This window comes from Erythrolamprus reginae, chromosome 3, assembly GCF_031021105.1.
Source record: "Erythrolamprus reginae isolate rEryReg1 chromosome 3, rEryReg1.hap1, whole genome shotgun sequence".
Lineage (NCBI taxonomy): Eukaryota > Metazoa > Chordata > Lepidosauria > Squamata > Dipsadidae > Erythrolamprus > Erythrolamprus reginae.
The window spans coordinates 159395769-159412761 of record NC_091952.1 but is presented as its reverse complement, the minus strand read 5'-3'; the positions used below and the strand labels follow the sequence as shown (position 1 = coordinate 159412761).

General features: G+C 36.9%; 1 protein-coding gene across 2 annotated transcripts in view; it reads left to right on the top strand.

The window, feature by feature from the left end:
- The window catches only part of CDH18 (cadherin 18), a 310510-nt gene that overhangs the window by 136337 nt on the left and 157180 nt on the right, over positions 1-16993 (top strand). For both annotated transcript variants that reach the window (XM_070747111.1, XM_070747112.1), the window contains one exon: positions 12813-13107. In XM_070747111.1, the coding sequence (XP_070603212.1) occupies positions 12813-13107 (295 nt within the window). The remainder of the gene's footprint in view (positions 1-12812; positions 13108-16993) is intronic.

The window sequence follows — 16993 nt, the reverse complement described above, 5'->3', positions numbered from 1 at the left end:
AAGTAGGTACTTTAGTACCTAGCCACATGTATAATGCCAGAGACCATTATAAAGAATAGACTGCTAACATACACATCAACTTAATCAAGTCATTTTCAGTGATTCATTCTGTGGCTCAAAGATAGGCATATTTGGTTGCATGTTTACTGACACTTGAAACTGAAGTAAAAAAATAAATTCTTCCATTCAAAATTGTTCTGTCGAGCTCTGTAGAATCCTCCCAAAAATGCACAGATACAATTTCAGACACACACACGTTTGAAAATTCAAAACAATGTTCTTTATAATGAAAATTCACTTAAACCAAGCCTTCTTTTGGGATAGCAAAGAGCACTCGTCTCCAAACAAACTGGTAATTTGTACAAGTCCCTTATCAGTTCTGTGATACTTAGCTTGCAGCTGTGAGGCAATTAACAGTCCTTCTTTTTTCACAAAGTGAAACACACTTTGCCCTGGTTTAGTTTCAAAGCGGGGAAAAATCAGCACACAAAAGGTCCAAGTCAGTAAAGCCGTCACGAAACACAACGATCAGATAATCCTCCACAATGGCCAAACCCACAGGCTGCTCTTTATAGCAGCCTCACTAATTACCACAGCCCCACCCAACCACAGGTGGCCTCATTTTCTTTGATAATAATCTCTCAGTTGTTGTTGTCTATGCATCGCTCTCCGCATGCGTGACTGTATCATTAACTCTTGTTCTGAATCCAAGGAGGAGCTAGATAATTGATCTCCTTCTGAGCTGTCTGCCACACTCTCCTCCTCCCTGTCACTCATGTCTTCTTGGTCAGAGGAACCTTCATCAGCAGATTCCACCAGGGGGCATAGTTCCCTCTAAGCTGAGCAGTGAGCAATCGCTCACTTAAAAATCATCATCAACTCAGAGTTTTCCAAACCTGCCCAGAAGCCGAGAGGAAAAGAGTGAGAGGGAAGGAGAGAGAGAGGAAGAGAGAGAAACAGATAGAAAAAAGAGAGGAAGGAAAAGAGAAAGAAAAAGAATGGGAGTAAGGAAGAGAGAAAGAAAATCAAAATCTAGTTTGAAACTAGCTCAACTATTTAAGTGGCATTTTGATATTGATAGAGTTGCCCTATTATGAGCTCACTGTTATAGACACACAGTACAGTATTTTATTTTGAAATTCTCTGAGGCAAAACAGGGTGGGTTTTTTATTTGTTTGTTTGTTTGTTTGCTTATTTATTTATTTATTTATTTATTATTTCTGTGCTGCCCAGTCCCAAAGGGACTGCCGCTCAGACACTATATGTTTCCGCCCACCCAAAAAAAAAATTAGAGGGAACACTGCCGGGGGGGGGGGCAAACAGCATGTGGATGTCTCCCCCACATCCACAGTCCTTGGGGCAGGAGCTGGGCCAGAGCTAACCACAACACAAAATACATTATATAAGAAGGTGGTCTTCAAATACCAAAGGCAGCTATGTTTTAAAACTCTTTGAAGAGGTCTACATAGGCCCTGAAATATACAGTATGTGGATGCACAGATGACTATTCGAAGAATAACTTCTGTCTTATCAATGTCCATAAACACTTCACATTTTAGCTGCTTTACTCCAAATAATTTGAAGAGTCAAATAATGTAACTAAAGAAATTTGATTGGACAATTATTTTTGGTTTGGAGGGAGATAATCCAAGCATCCTTTTTTTTTAGTGAATTTCCCCATAGCTGTATTCTTACTTCATGCGTAGGGAGAACCTAAATAGAAGTCACTGAATTAAGAATACTTGTCTGTAGAGAGGGAAAAAGCAATGCCACCTTAGAATACTGGAAGAGAAATAGCATTCTGTTTTACTTCTACCCGACCCACTAGGCTAGTAATGTTTGCCTTGTAAAGAGAAAAGTAAGACATATGTCATCCAAATAAATAAACATGTGTACATTGCAAAAACATCCTTGCTGATAGTAATATTACCAAATAAATATTCATAATAGCAGGGAATTTGAAAGGACCAACAAAATTCAGCTGAATGTTTATTGGGCAATAAACAGCAGGAAAAAATAACTTAGCTGAAAAATCAAATTTCTGGGTTCTGTCCCCTGAACCATTTCCAAGTATTAGAATAAATAAATAAGTTGAAAAATAATACATAAGTAATCCAGTACAGATATTCAATGAACAGAAAACAAAAGTACATGAAGGAGGACCATGCTGACAAGCTCTGCCAGATTTCACTTAATTTGCTTCTTCTTAGCACTTGGAGCTATTTGTTTCTTGTGCTTGGATGTTGACAGTCTTCTATAAACATAATTGATCACTCACACTCATTTTCATGCTTTTAAATCTTTAATTCAAAATCTCTTACACATGCACTTAAGCATATTCTCACTATTTTCTCAGGCTGACTCAAAGTACTTAGTGCAGAATCAGATACCAAAGGTAACATTAGCTATTTTTTTCTAGACCTCTATTAACAAAACATTTGCTAAGCTCTGGAAGATTTAATTAATCGGAAGGATTGGTTCCAAGGTGTGTGTGTTTTTTGGTGGGAGTGGAGCTGGAGAGAAACCTTATCCTTGTCTGCCTGGGGACATGCCTGATTCTTAGGAGCATGAGCCTGGTCGCTCAGGTTATCCTGGGTTAGGGAGGCTGTCAGAGGAAAGGGAAACTGAGAGTGAGGCAGATAGCGATGTGGGAGTGCCAGAGGGGGCTGATGTTACAATGGGAAGTTGATCCCTGCCAGATAGTGATGGAGATGTATCGGGAGATGAATGAATTGACCCAAGATATAGAAGGATAGCCAAAAGAAGAGAAGAAATCCAAGGTAAAAAGTATCAATCCACATTAGTAGATTTCAGGGACCGCCTTCTGCTGCACGAATCCCAACGACCAGTTAGGTCCCACAGAGTGGGTCTTCTCCAGGTCCCGTCAACTAAACAATGTCGCTTGGCAGGACCCAGGAGAAGAGCCTTCTCTGTGGTGGCCCCGGCCCTCTGGAACCAACTCCCCCCAGAGATTAGAATTGCCCCCACCCTCCTTGCCTTTCGTAAGCTTCTTAAAACCCACCTCTGCCGCCAGGCATGGGGGAACTGAGATAATCTTTCCCCCTAGGCCTTTACAATTTTATGCATGGTATGTCTGTATGTATGTTTGGTTTTATAATAAGGGTTTTTAACTGTTTTAATATTGGATTGTTATATGCTGTTTTTATTACTGTTGTTAGCCGCCCCGAGTCTATGGAGAGGGGCGGCATACAAATCCAATAAATGAATGAATGAATGAATGAATGAATGAATGTGGCCACTTCCAGGTTACAGTAGGAAGTGAAGGTGTGGTCTGACAACATTGATCAAAAGAATGGCAGCAATTTTGTGGCGTTCAGGAACAAGAGTGAGCTAGAAACTGCTTGGCTGTATTTGTTATGAAGTCCAGGAAACTAATTGACCCAAAGCAGTGATTTATAGCCTTGTAATCCCAGAGCCAGCTGAGAATGGAATGTTGGAACGCTTCTCAGAAAGATTGAGTTCTCAAGCCGATAGAAAACTATAATTATTCTTGCTGCTTGCATTTACCTTGCTAAAGATTTATATATTTAAGCTTGTGTGAAAAATAAATAAAAGAGAATATTATTTCAAGAATTGGGTTTTGGGAGTCTTGGATAAATACTGAAGCCATGCAAAGAACAGTTATGTTCTTAATTCATATCCACATTCTATTTTAATTTCTTTATCTATTCCTCTGAGGACCTGTATACTGCACTTGTCAAAAAGAGGGCTGTGGAAATATTTACAGACCCCTCACATTCTGAACACAAACTGCTTCAACTCCTGCTCTCAAAACAATGCTATAGAGCACTGCACACCAGAACAACTGGACACAAGAACAGGTTTTTTGCTGAACGCCATCACTCTGCTAATGGAATCATTATCTCAACACTGTCAAACTATTCATAAGGCTGCACTACTATTAATCTTCTCATTTTCCCATCTCTTGCCACAAATGCTTGTATTATGACTTGTCACAAATGACTGTATTCCATTCCATTCCATTCCATAAAAATAGCCTGTGGAATTTTGAAACTATGGTTTGGTAAAGTTCTTGAGGCTGAAATGGAAAAGGGATCTGCCTTGCTTCTAAAGGGCTTCTACTGTATTTTTACCTGTGCATCTGAATTACTAGTGGTAGGCCTTCTGTGAATCCATTCACAAAATAGAGGGATCAGTTCTATTATTATTTTTGGCTACAGCTGTTTATTTGCCAGATCTCTCCCTTTTATTTCCCAACATATTTCAGAATTCTTACTAAGTTTGACCATGGCCTATGATATGTGGAAATATCTTGGATGAACTGATGCAATACTTAATGCGTGGGCACAGATTTTTATTGTAGGAACATTACCAACCTTGATCGGATCATTAACCAACTGATCAGCATGCTATTTGCATTTTTATTATAATTACCAACTAAATGGATCCTCAAGGAGAAGGCATTCATAAAAATAATTTGGGGTAATGTTCATGATCTGATTCTGTTCCACATTCTGCAAATACCATTTGCAGTCTCCCTTCAAGTCATACAGCCGCATGGACACGAGAAAAGAAATGTTGTATTGTATTGGCAAAGAGAAGAAAAGTTAGTGAAAAGAGCAAAAAAAAAATATTCGAAGTAAGAAAATACAAACTCAGCATGTACCATTTTCCATCTTCAGATGCCCTTTTTTCCATGGAAAGAAGATAGAAGAACTTCATATACAAGATAGTAGGTACAGTGTTCCAACTCAAATCTCTTAGTAGATTACCAATGATACAAATTATGTTATGGAACGTTAATGAAAAAGAGGACTTACCTAGAACCCTGGAGTCTTGTGCATTTTAACAGTATCAGGCTGGATTCTCTAATTATCTTTTTATCTTGTGACTTTTAGCTGCTGTTTCAGAACAGCAACATTTTAAAACAATTATATGCTATCTTTATTGTAAATAGTAAAGAAATGAGTTTGCTTTGTACAGGGATCTACACAATTTGATTTGTACAGTGATTAGCCATCTTACAAACGCCTCATCATACAAACTTTTCGAGATACAAACCCGGGGTTTAAGATTTTTTTTGCCTCTTCTTACAAACTATTTTCACCTTACAAACCCATCTCCGAACTTCTGTTGCCAGCGAAGCACCCGTTTTTGTGCTGCTGGGATTTCCCTGAGGCTCCCCTCCATGGGAAACCCCACCTCATTTTTGCAATGCTGGGATTTTCCTGCTGGGATTCCCCTGCAGCATTGCAAAAACACATAAGTCCGGAGGTGGGGTTTCCCATGGGGAGCCTCAGGGGAATCCCAGCAGTGCAAAAACGGGCGCTTCGGCTGGCAAAAGGGGTTAGTTTTGGGCTTGCACACATTAATCGCTTTTCCATTGATTCCTATGGGAAACATTGTTTCATCTTACAAACTTTTCACCTTAAGAACCTCATCCTGGAACCAATTAAGTTTGTAAGACAAGGTATCACTGTATATTCTTACAATTTCATACAGGAGCTTATTTAGTCTTAATTCTCTTTTGTATCCGCATTTTGGAATGCTGTTGCAGTTTCTCACCAGGAGACAGGCTAGATAGGCAGAAATTGAAGGTGGCCTGAATTTCTCTCCCTGAATCCATGTCATTTAAAGCTAATCCCCTCTTTTGTTGGGTATAAAGCCACAATGAATCATCTTAGACTGCCATGTGGCATGAGATCAAAGTCTTGTAGCAACCCTAGGATTTCTGCTTGTTTAGATGAGTGGGATTAGATGGAGTTTGGGAAGCTGGGTGGGTTTCAAGATTACACATTGGATGACTTCCCTGTAGTCTGATTAATAGATGTTTGAGGAATAATGTGGTTTTTGTTAAAACAGAATTTTTAGGTTTATTATTTTTTGCTTTGAATGTTTATTGTTTGTTAATTTATTCAACTTCCATGCCGCCCAATCCCAAAGGACAATATGTAAAGATGTGAAAAGTCATGAAGATTTACCAAAGGAGAAATAAAGGACAATGGAAAAAAGGGGGAAGCAAACAAGATTGAAGTTATATTTAAATGAGATAATTTGTGGATTTAAATGAAATAATTTGTGAACTTCTGAGAATGAACCCTCTTCTACACTGATGGCAGTCTGCCAAATAAACGATTTGACGATTTCTGGATTTTGCACACAGAAGGTCCCAGTTTATTCCCTGGGACACAAGAAAATTATCCCACCTGAAACCCTCAAAAAAATGCTGCATAGTAGTAATGAATTAAATGGACCAAAGATCTCACTTATCATAAAGCTATATACTATGGTTGCTTTACTCCAATAGATGTTTATCCCTTTGGGGGGTAAAACAATAGGGCTGTGCAAAGTTTTGAACTGGTGTCTTACTTTGAATACATTTGCAGAACAATATGGTCCCTTTCTTTCCTAAAAAAACTTTTGCTTTGTTATGCTTTGAACTGCTTCAGAATCTCTTTCAGCCTGCTTTGAGCGTTGCAAGAGATTGGATCCTGCAACATTATCCTGCAGTGCATATATTTGCTTTCATTCAGGAGATTAATGCTTTTAGTTTGCCATATATTTTGGACTATAAGAGGCACCAGTGTATAAGACGCACCAAGATTTCAAAGTGGTAAGTAAGAAAAAAAAGGTTTTGTCCTCTCCAGCCACCAGGAGCACCAAACCTTGTGTGTGCCCCGTTTTTTTTGCAAAATTGGCCTCATTTTTTTGCAAAAATGGACCCATTTTTGCACAAAATAGGGCAGACAGAGGGTTAATGGAAGACTGCAGAGTGCTCCTGGGGACTGGGGGAAGGAAAAAAAAGCCCCTATTTTTGCAAAACACCAGCCTTGCCCAGTCTCCAGGAGCTCTTTGCAGCCCTCCCAAAGTCTCTGCACACCCCATTTGTGTGAAAAAAGGGCCCATTTTTCGCAAAAATGGGACTTGGGGGTAGGATTTCTGGAGGCCAAAATGGCCATATTCAGCATATAAAACACCAACCTTTCTACCCTCTTTTGTGGGGGGGGGGAGTGTGTATTTTATTCCAAAAAATACGGGAGCTATTTACAAATTGTGTGTTTTGCTTTGGACTATTTTATTTGTCTGGTAGGCTTCTTTTAGATGGAGGCTTGCATTAAAACTGCTTGCAATTTTGTTTCCTTCCCAAGGCCATATAATTGCCCCAGAGTTTCTCCTTTCCCTGGTTATTTTATGTATTGGTTTTTATCCTTTTCCCACTCAGTTTTCAGTTCAGCTTTTCTCCTTTTAGCATGATGTGCTGGCTGTTTTTGCAGGGACATCAATGCACATATTAGTCACAATGCAGACTGTGGGATTTAATTGCTCAGATGCAACTTAGTCTTGCAAAACTAATCTGGATTTTGCCAGATTAACCAGTTTACATTAATATCTAAAGCCCTGTGGAATTGAATGGCAGCATTGCTGCTTGCACTTTTGTTTCTTTGTTCCAGATGGGTTCTGATGAAATTAGAAATTATCTTCTCTACATAATAACAGAAACATATCAATTGGTAGTGTTTTCCTTCCTTTGATAGTTATTCATTCATATATTCCATGTGAAGTGAGTTCAGGAAGAAATTTAAAAAAACCCTCATCTTCTGCAAATTTAAACATTTTAGCTTTCAAATGATGAAGCAGAGTGCATATTAATCAATGCATCTGTTATTATTTCAGGTGCTTTATGACTATAATGGAATCTTCAGGTACAGGGAAAATATGCCATGAATATGACTTGCTCAGAGTCAGAAATAAAAGACTAATGCTTTTATTCTTTGTGTATTTGCATCCTAAGGAACACAGGGGGGGTTACACTATTGTTTTAACAAATTGGACAATAAAAACAATTTAAAGTAGGAAGGAAGGAAGGAAATACATATAGAGTCATGATGGGTTTATTATGTAGACATAGATATAGAGTGTCTTTATTTGTAACAGGGTGAATAATTATTTTTATTTGTTTTATTTTATTGATCCTGCATAGGATCGAAATGATCTCATTCTATTCCAAGTGCTTATTTCCTGTTTTATGAGATAGAATTTGGGGGGGGGGGGGGGGAACACAAAAAGCTTCCTATATCAGTTATGGTTCCTGGAACTCAAAAACACTGTGCACGGAACTTGGAAGTGAAGCAAATCAGAAGACAGATTATGAGTGGGGAAGGAAGATGCTTACAATGATAGAGAAGAGATGGAGTGGGCCACATCTTTCTCATGTCCAGTTTCCCTGCTCTTTGAGAAAGCTTTTTAGTTCCAACTTCACTCTCCACTGCTCAATACCTGCTTACTGGCTGAATATGCTTATATAACAGTGATGGCGAACATTGGGTGCCGAAAGTGTGGGTGTGCAGTGCCCCTCTTGCATGTCCCACTCCCTGCAAGGTACCAAAAGAATGTGTGTATGCGCAACAGCACACGCACGCCTGTTCACATCCATAATGCAATGCCCTTCCCCCAAGCAGGATTGCACAACCCCCCACGCTGCCGACACACACATGTGTACAAGCGTCACTGAAGCCTCCGGACTTCCGGTGGGCTTGTTGGGTCATCTGTCACCCTTCCCAGGCTCCAGGAGAGTCTCTAGAGCCTGCGGATGGCAAAAAAAAATGATCCCAATGGGCCAATGAGAAATTCGGAAACAAATTTCCAATTGGCCTGTTGGGCTGTTTTTCAGCATCCCCAGGCTCTGCAGGCTTTTTTAAAGTCTGGGGAGGGTGAAAATGGCCTTCCTATATACAGTGTTTCATATATAGATACTCTTTGACTTAAATTCATAATTGGGATGAGAATGTCAATTGTTTAGCAAAATGACCATTAAGCAAAATGCAACGTGACTGCTTCGCTCAGTGACCATAATCCTGGCACACTTGGTTTTAATCATTAAGTGATTTTCCAGATCATTAAGTGAAATGAAAGAATTGCCTGCTGAAAAATTTAAGCTCTGCATCCCCCAACAATATCTGCCTATCCCAGGTCCTTGGGAAAGACTCAGTAGGTGGACAAAATTGCCAAGTCTGGCTGAGAATGAAACCAATAATAATAAAATAAAATCAGTTCTCTTACACAGTTAAAGTTTTGTGTCTACAAATTCAAAACCAAAAATAATAATTTGTTATAGCAACATTTTATCAAAGAAAAGATCAGAGGTGTCTGTGGAATTTTATTTCAGCAGTACTATAAAAAACCCCATCTGAATTCTCATGTTCCCTATACCATTAGTTTCAGCTGACCTTTAAATAAAACTATACAGGATTTCTGTAGCAGCTCCTTGGAAAATGTCTGCATATCATGTCAGTTAAAGATGCAGTCATGTGCACATTTATCTAGGAGTAACTTCACCTGAACTAAATGAGAATAGACATGTATAGGGTTATACTGAAAAAATAGATATGAATATATACAAGCTATAGTATGGCTCACTTCTCTCATGACATTTTTATTTTTCACGCCTATTGCAATTTACTCTTGGAATGCAAACTTTATTAAGTATGATAAAATGTATCTTGCTTGACTTATCTATATGTACTATATAAAATAAAATCATTTCCTTATGACTATTGGACTTCAATTATTCTAATTCTCACAGACGCTGTATGATAAAGTATGGGGGGGGTGGCATGTAGGGCCATAGTGCTAACTTCACTCTTGACATAAACTTTCCCAACCTTCCCAGCTTTATGAGTCTACTTGAAGAATGGAATGATTAAGTAACAGGGATTTCACAATTCAAATTAAAATCAAAAGAAGAATTAGGGAGAAGGGAGAATTTTGGATTGGTGGACATATCTACAGATACAGGATATATATATCAAAAAGATAAGGCAGGACTCGGGTTCCAAGTGGGAAAGAGCAGTCTAGATAGGATAATCATGGGAACAGATACAAAACTAATTGGTAAAATTTATAAATTTTTAATCAACTATGAAATGGAGGTGGACATAAAGAAAATGTGATCAGCTGGGCAAAAAACTTCGGATATTCGATTGAATTGGATAAATGGGAAAAAAGTGTGGTCCTTTAATTGGCAAATTACCAGGTCAAATGCATTTATAGAAAACCAATGCAAGATGTTTTACCGTTGGCATTTAGCACCTGAGAGAATTTCAGAAATGTTTCCAAATGTATCACCTTTGTGTTGGAAATGTAAAAAAGGGATTTTTAACAAAGTATATAAAAAAGAAGATAAATACAGTACTTGATTTCCCATATTCTAACAGTGGCTAGGATAACATATACCTAATTATGGAAAAGTGAGGACCTACCAAGAGAAGAGATGATAATTTAAAACATTATGGAATGTGCCAAGATGGTTAACCAAAACATTAGAAGGGAAAGAGGAGTTTGGGATAAATTATAGAGTTTGGGATAAATTCTACATTTGGTTAAAATAAAGAAATAGCTGATTAAGTGAAATAAAATGCAAGGTTCAAAAGTTCAATAATTGATATGTTTATCTTCCTAATTGAAATTAGATTTTTCTGTCTTTTCTTCTTTTCTTTTTTCCTGTTTTGAATTTTTCTTTTCTTATGAAATGTATAGTATTTACAGTAAATATAGACAAAAAAAGTTCTCAGTTAATATGAAAATGTATACAGCACCGTATGTGCTTCTGACAAAAGTTGGGATGTAAATCATCCCGGATGTGTGTTTATGCGTTTTTATATGTATGTTTTGTTTTAAATAAAAAATAAAAAAATAATACTAATAATAAAAGAATTCAGATTCTGGATATAGAAAATCAAATTTAATTGAATCCACTCTGAAATTAACAAGCGAACCAGCTGAATAGCAATAGCATTTAGACTTATATACCACTTAACAGTGCTTTACAACCCGCTCTAAATGGTTTACAGAATCAGCATATTGCCCCCAACAATCTGGTACCTCAGTTTATCCACCTTGGAAGGATGGAAGGCTGAGTCAATCTTGAGCTTGTGAGACTTGAACTGTTGGCAGTTGGCAGAAGTATCCTACAATACTGCATTCTAGCCACTGCACCATCATGGCTTTTGGTCAACTTGAGTACCTAATCATCCTCATGCTCTTACATCTTACATCATGGTTGTCAAACTCAAGTGCATCACATGATGTCACATGACATATTGTGGCATTTTTGCCTTCACGCAGCCAGATTGAGCGTGGCCTGCATGTAGTGCATCCGGCACGCAGGCTGCAAGTTTGACACCCCTGCCTTTTATCTTTTCCTTGGCAGTCCTCAAATCTGGCCTTGAAGTGTAGAGAGCTGAATAGTCTCTATGATGACTTTGACAGTTATTTTTGTAACAGGTTGATAGCTACATTTATTAATAATTTCCTGGGTAATCTGGTGAATACTATGTTATCTTTTGTCTAACTTGTTTATTATACACTATTTATCTATGGTTATTGTAAAATTTAGCTTCAATTAATAAGATACTATTTTTTCCTATTTTAGCTAGCAATCTACAGCCAGGCTCTATAAGTCATAAAGGCAGTTGGTTGGATTTTTTTTAAAAAAAGTGTTCCTGTGTTCCTCCCCTATAGAAATATAAACTGTTGTATTTTAATTATTATATTTTATTTATCTTACTATTATTTATCTAAATTGGAAAATAAACAGGACTAAAAATAGGAATTAAAATAGTAGGGCAATTTCTGTATCAACCACTAGCAAATGTATAATTTAATTAAATATCAGATTTAAAATTTACATTTACATTGCATTTATATCCTAAAGTTCCCCCCCTCCCCATTTCTGTTATTATAGCTTCATTTTTATAGCTACAAATAATGATTTTTCAATTGTAACCCTAGAATAATCAATAGATTAATATTTTGTTCACAGAATCGGGACCAGTACTTTATAGACATTAAGGGAAACCATACAAGTTCCACTTTGTACTAATAAGCTTACTAAACGTGGAGCTTGATAAAAGATAATTAATGCAAGGCATCGCTATGTTCCAAGATCAGCTAAGGAAAAGAAATCAATTTTGTTTAGGAAAATGAGCTTGTTGTTTAGGAGAAGCTGCATGCTGTTACCTTACATTATAAAACATCTCATTTGTTAAGCCTTCTCAATGTATTGGAATTGTTTACTTAAACAGATGCAGAAAGAGATTTGCAGTTTACTGATTCTTCCAATCGTATATCTTGATTAAGAAACAGTGCCCTAATTCATTGTTTTTTCAACTAAATTCAAGCAGCTTGCTTAATAGAGTGTTTAAATATTAGAATAGTTTGAATATATTTATTTAAATGTTAGACTATTTAAATATTAGAATAGTTTGAATATATTTATTTAAATGTTAGACTATTTAAATGCTCTATTAAGCAAGCTGCTTGAATTTAGTTGGAAAAGCAATGAATTAGGAATTTCCTGTCTCTGATAAGAAACTGATTCTTTAGAATATTATTTCTATTCTATTATTATTTAAAATATTTAAATATTTAAAATATTATAAATGCTTTAAAGCAACTTTTTTTTGAAATAATGAAACATTTCCCAAGGGATTCCTGGTTCTTTTTCTGTGGAGAGGGTAGAAATTGTAAATATAATAGGGAAATGTGTGGCTTTGCTCTCTTGTTTTATTTTATCCTTTCTCCCCACATTGGAAATAATAATTAGTCCTGCCAAGCAGCCTTTTTCCATCGTATTTCTGATTGTGATTAATTAAGGGATTATATTGACTGTTTTGGTTTCATTCTATTTAAAACAAACAAAATACTATCTTTCCCATTAAGTGATCATGCATATGGCATAAATGCATATATATATATATATATATTGTGCTACTTTGGACAAGGTTATAACGGAATGAATATTTCATTACATGTATATCTGTGTTTTACAGCTGCACTCCAATTCCGACAAAGGTGATGGATCAGTCAAATACATTCTTACCGGTGAAGGGGCTGGGACTATCTTTATTATTGATGACACGACTGGAGACATCCATTCAACCAAAAGCCTAGATCGAGAAAAGAAGACACACTATGTACTACACGCCCAAGCTATTGATAGATGGACAAACAAGCCACTTGAGCCTGAATCTGAGTTTATTATCAAAGTACAAGATATCAATGACAATGCACCCAAATTTACAGATGGACCATATATCGTTACTGTGCCAGAGATGTCTGATATGGGTAAGAAGAAGAATATGAAATACCATTGATATACTGTTTATTTGACATTTGGTAGGTGGAGTTGGGTTGTTTTCTCATTTAAGGTAGTAATTCTTTTCAGACCTCATCAGAATGCTGGAAAATAGCATTATTCCACCTTTAACTTTTAAACTTTTAACTTCAAAAAGCATAAAGAAAAATCCACAATTATATAGCTTATAAAAATAGCAACATCATTTCCAAATAAAAATATTCTCCAACCTGAAAACCGTGATTTTAAACTAATAAATGGTTAGCATAAGGATGACTTATTAAATTGAATTCTTGGGTTAGGGAGTAAAAGTATTATTATTTTTCACATAGAGGAAAAAGTGATACCTGTTTATTATCTGTCCATCTTCCATCCATCCATCCATTCATCCATTTATTCCCAGATATAGGGGAATACATGGGAAGTTGAATAAAAAAGGCAGATGTGAATGGAGTGGTCAAAGCCATGCTCCTTTTTAGATGCATGTGATATATGCAACTCATGTTGTGAGTGCCACTTCAGTGCTTTGACTTATCCTGATAGATTTCCATGTCTTATAATTTTAACATGATTCCATATACGTTATATGGCATATATGTTATAACTACCATTGGACAAAAAAACTGTGAGACAGGAATTTTAAGGAATAATAAAGATAAATAGAGGTCTGGAAGCAAAAACATATGAAGAATGGTTGCAGGAATTAAGTATGTCTAGTTTAATGAAAAGAAAGACTAGTGATGATATGATAATAGTCTTACAATATCTAAGGAGCAGCCACAAAGAAGAGGGAGTCAACCTAATCTCCAAAACACCTGAAGGTAGAACAAGAAGCAATGAATAGAAACTAATAATGAAGAGAAGAAATCTAGAAGTAAGAAGAAAATTCCTAAAAGTTAGAACAATTAATCAATGAAACAACATGCTTCCAGAAGTTGTGGATATTCTAACACTGGATATTTTAAAGAAAAGATTGGGCAATAATTTGTCTGAAATAGTATAGGGTTTTCTTTTTGAGCAAACAGTTGGACAAGAACATTTTCAGGGTCCCTTCCAATTTTGTTATATTGAATTACATCCTATCATACGAAACCTTCTAAACAATACAACTTGCTTTTGATAAGAAACTCAGTATTTTTATTGATTTATTCATTCATTCATTCATTCATTCATTCATTCAATTCTTATGCCACCCTTCTCCTTAGACTCAGGGCAGCTTACAACATGTTAGCAATAGCACTTTTTAACAGAGCCAGCATATTGCCCCCACAATCCGGGTCCTCATTTTACTCACCTCAGAAGGATGGAAGGCTGAGTCAGCCTTGAGCCGGTGATGAGATTTGATCTACAGTCAGCTTCAGTGGCCTGCAGTACAGCACTCTACCTGCTGTGCCACCCCGGCTCTTTTCTTATAAACATTAAAGATCACATATTTGGATTGTAGATTATACATCCATCATATAAACTGAATATTATGTAATAATATGATAAAAGAAGAGAGACACTAATGTGATATCAAAGTAGAGTGTTTTTCTCATATTATCAGCTTCTGGATATGCTGAAGTAGCTAATAGTGATAATCCAGAGACTTGAAACTTCACATTAGACTTCAAGCATCTTGTTGTGTGTGCCTCTCCATTTTTCCTCCATACTCTGAGTCCTTGGTTTCCAAATGAGATGCAAAAGTTTCCACACTCTGTGTTAATTTGGGGAGCCATGTCATCTGCTGGTGTTGGTCCACTGTGCTTCATTAAGTCCAGGGTCAACACAGCCGTCTACCAGGAGATTTTGGAGCACTTCATGCTTCCTTCTGCTGCTGAGCTTTATGGGGATACTGACTTCAATTTTCCAGCAGGACTTGGCATCTGCCCACACTGCCAAAAGTGCTAAAGCCTGGTTCAATGACCGGTAGGATTACTGTGCTTGATTGGGAAGCAAACTTGACTGACCTGAACCCTATAGAGAAAATATGGGCATTGCCAGGAGAGAGATGAGAGACTGAGACTGAACAATTCAGAAGAGCTGAAGGCCATTATTGAAGCATCCTAGTTTTCCATAACATCTCAGCAGTGCCACCGGCTGATATCTTCTATGCCACACTGCATTGAAGCAGTAATTGCTGAAAATGGGCCCAAACCAAGTACTGAGTATATATGCATGCTTATACTTTTCAGAGGTCCAATATTGTTCTATGTACAATCCTTGTTTTATTGATCACATGTAATATTCTAAATTTCTACGATGGCGGATTTGGGATTTTCATAAGCTGTACCCCATAATCATCACAATTATGACAAATCATGGCTTGAACTATCTCGCTGTCCATGTAATGAATCTCTCTCATATATAACGTTTCATTTTTTAAGTTGCATTGCTGAAATAAATGAACTTTTGCATTCTAATTCTATTCTAATTTTTCCAGTTTCACCTGTAAATACCAACATCAATAGTCTGCATTTAATAGCCACCATAGGGACTGACAATTTGGTTATTAAATGAAATAATCATACCCTAAAAAGGGTGGAAATGTTGGTGTGTCTTATATGCCGAATACAGCTATCTTTGGCCTCCTGAAGCCCCACCCCTGCATCCCATTTCTGCAAAAAATGGGCCCATTTTTCACAAAAATGGGGTGCACGGGGTTTGGGAGGCCTGCAGCGTGCTCCTGGGGGAAGGTAAAAACATCTCCATGTGTGAAAAAATTGACAAAAACCAGGTGCGTTTTTGCCTTCCCCAGCCCCCAGGAGTTCTCTGCAGGCCTCCCAAACCCTCTGCCCAGTCCCTTTTTTAAACAAAAAAATGGGTGGAAAAATGGCTCCATTTTTGCAAAAAAACAGAGGTGGCTTGCAGAGTGCTTCTTGGGCCGTGGAGGACAAAAACTTTTTTTCTTACTTATTACTTTGTAACTTTGCACATTTACAATCTTTGCAGGTCTGCAAAGCAAAGGAAAATTGAAGTAAGATGGTAACTTCAGGAGGCCAAAATCTTGATGCATCTTATATATATCTTATATACCGGTGACTATAGTTACCATCTTATTTCAATTTTACTTTGCTTTGCAGACCTGTGAAGATTGTAAATGTGCAAAGTTACTTTTTTTTACCACTGTCACAATTGCTAACGGGTACTAAATGAGGCAGTTGCTAAATGAGAACTACCTGTATTAGCATCCCACATTAGCATTTTTAATGACAATTAGCATACTCATGATGACAGCAGCAAGTGTTAATTGGAAACCTGGGTAGCAAATCAAGGATGAAATGAAGTGAGAAGAGAATACAGAGTTGCTAAGCACTGTTATGCGTCCTACTTGTCACCCTTATAATTCATTTCTTTGGACTGAAAATTTGTCATGTGTGATCCTGCATGACCCTGAAATAATTTTAATTTCTAATGGAGTTAGACAGAGTTCTCCATCTCTGTCTGCACGAACTTTGACTCTCACGATTTCTTCTGCCTTTTCAGCCACTCATTATCTATTTAGTAAGGAGGTTGTTGAAGAGCATTTCAATGTCATCCTCAAAATCAAGAGCCTGTATGCTACCACTTTCTCCTGCTATCAGCAAAGGGTCATGTGAACTTTTTCTCTCGCAATCGTGCTTCAGATACATCTTCTTTGTCCCTGTTAAGAAATGATGCAGATTAGCCATACTGTTTTTCTTTGGTGAAGAACTGTTGTAAAGAGTGACTGTTTACAAATTGTACATGAAAATAATGTTCTACTTATTTTATGGTTAATGTTCAGTTACTGCCTTTTCTTCTAATTATGACTGCGAAGCATGTTTTAGTATAATAATAATAATAATAATAATAATAATAATAATAATAATAATAATAATAATAATATAACAACAACAACAAATTTGAAAGGACCTT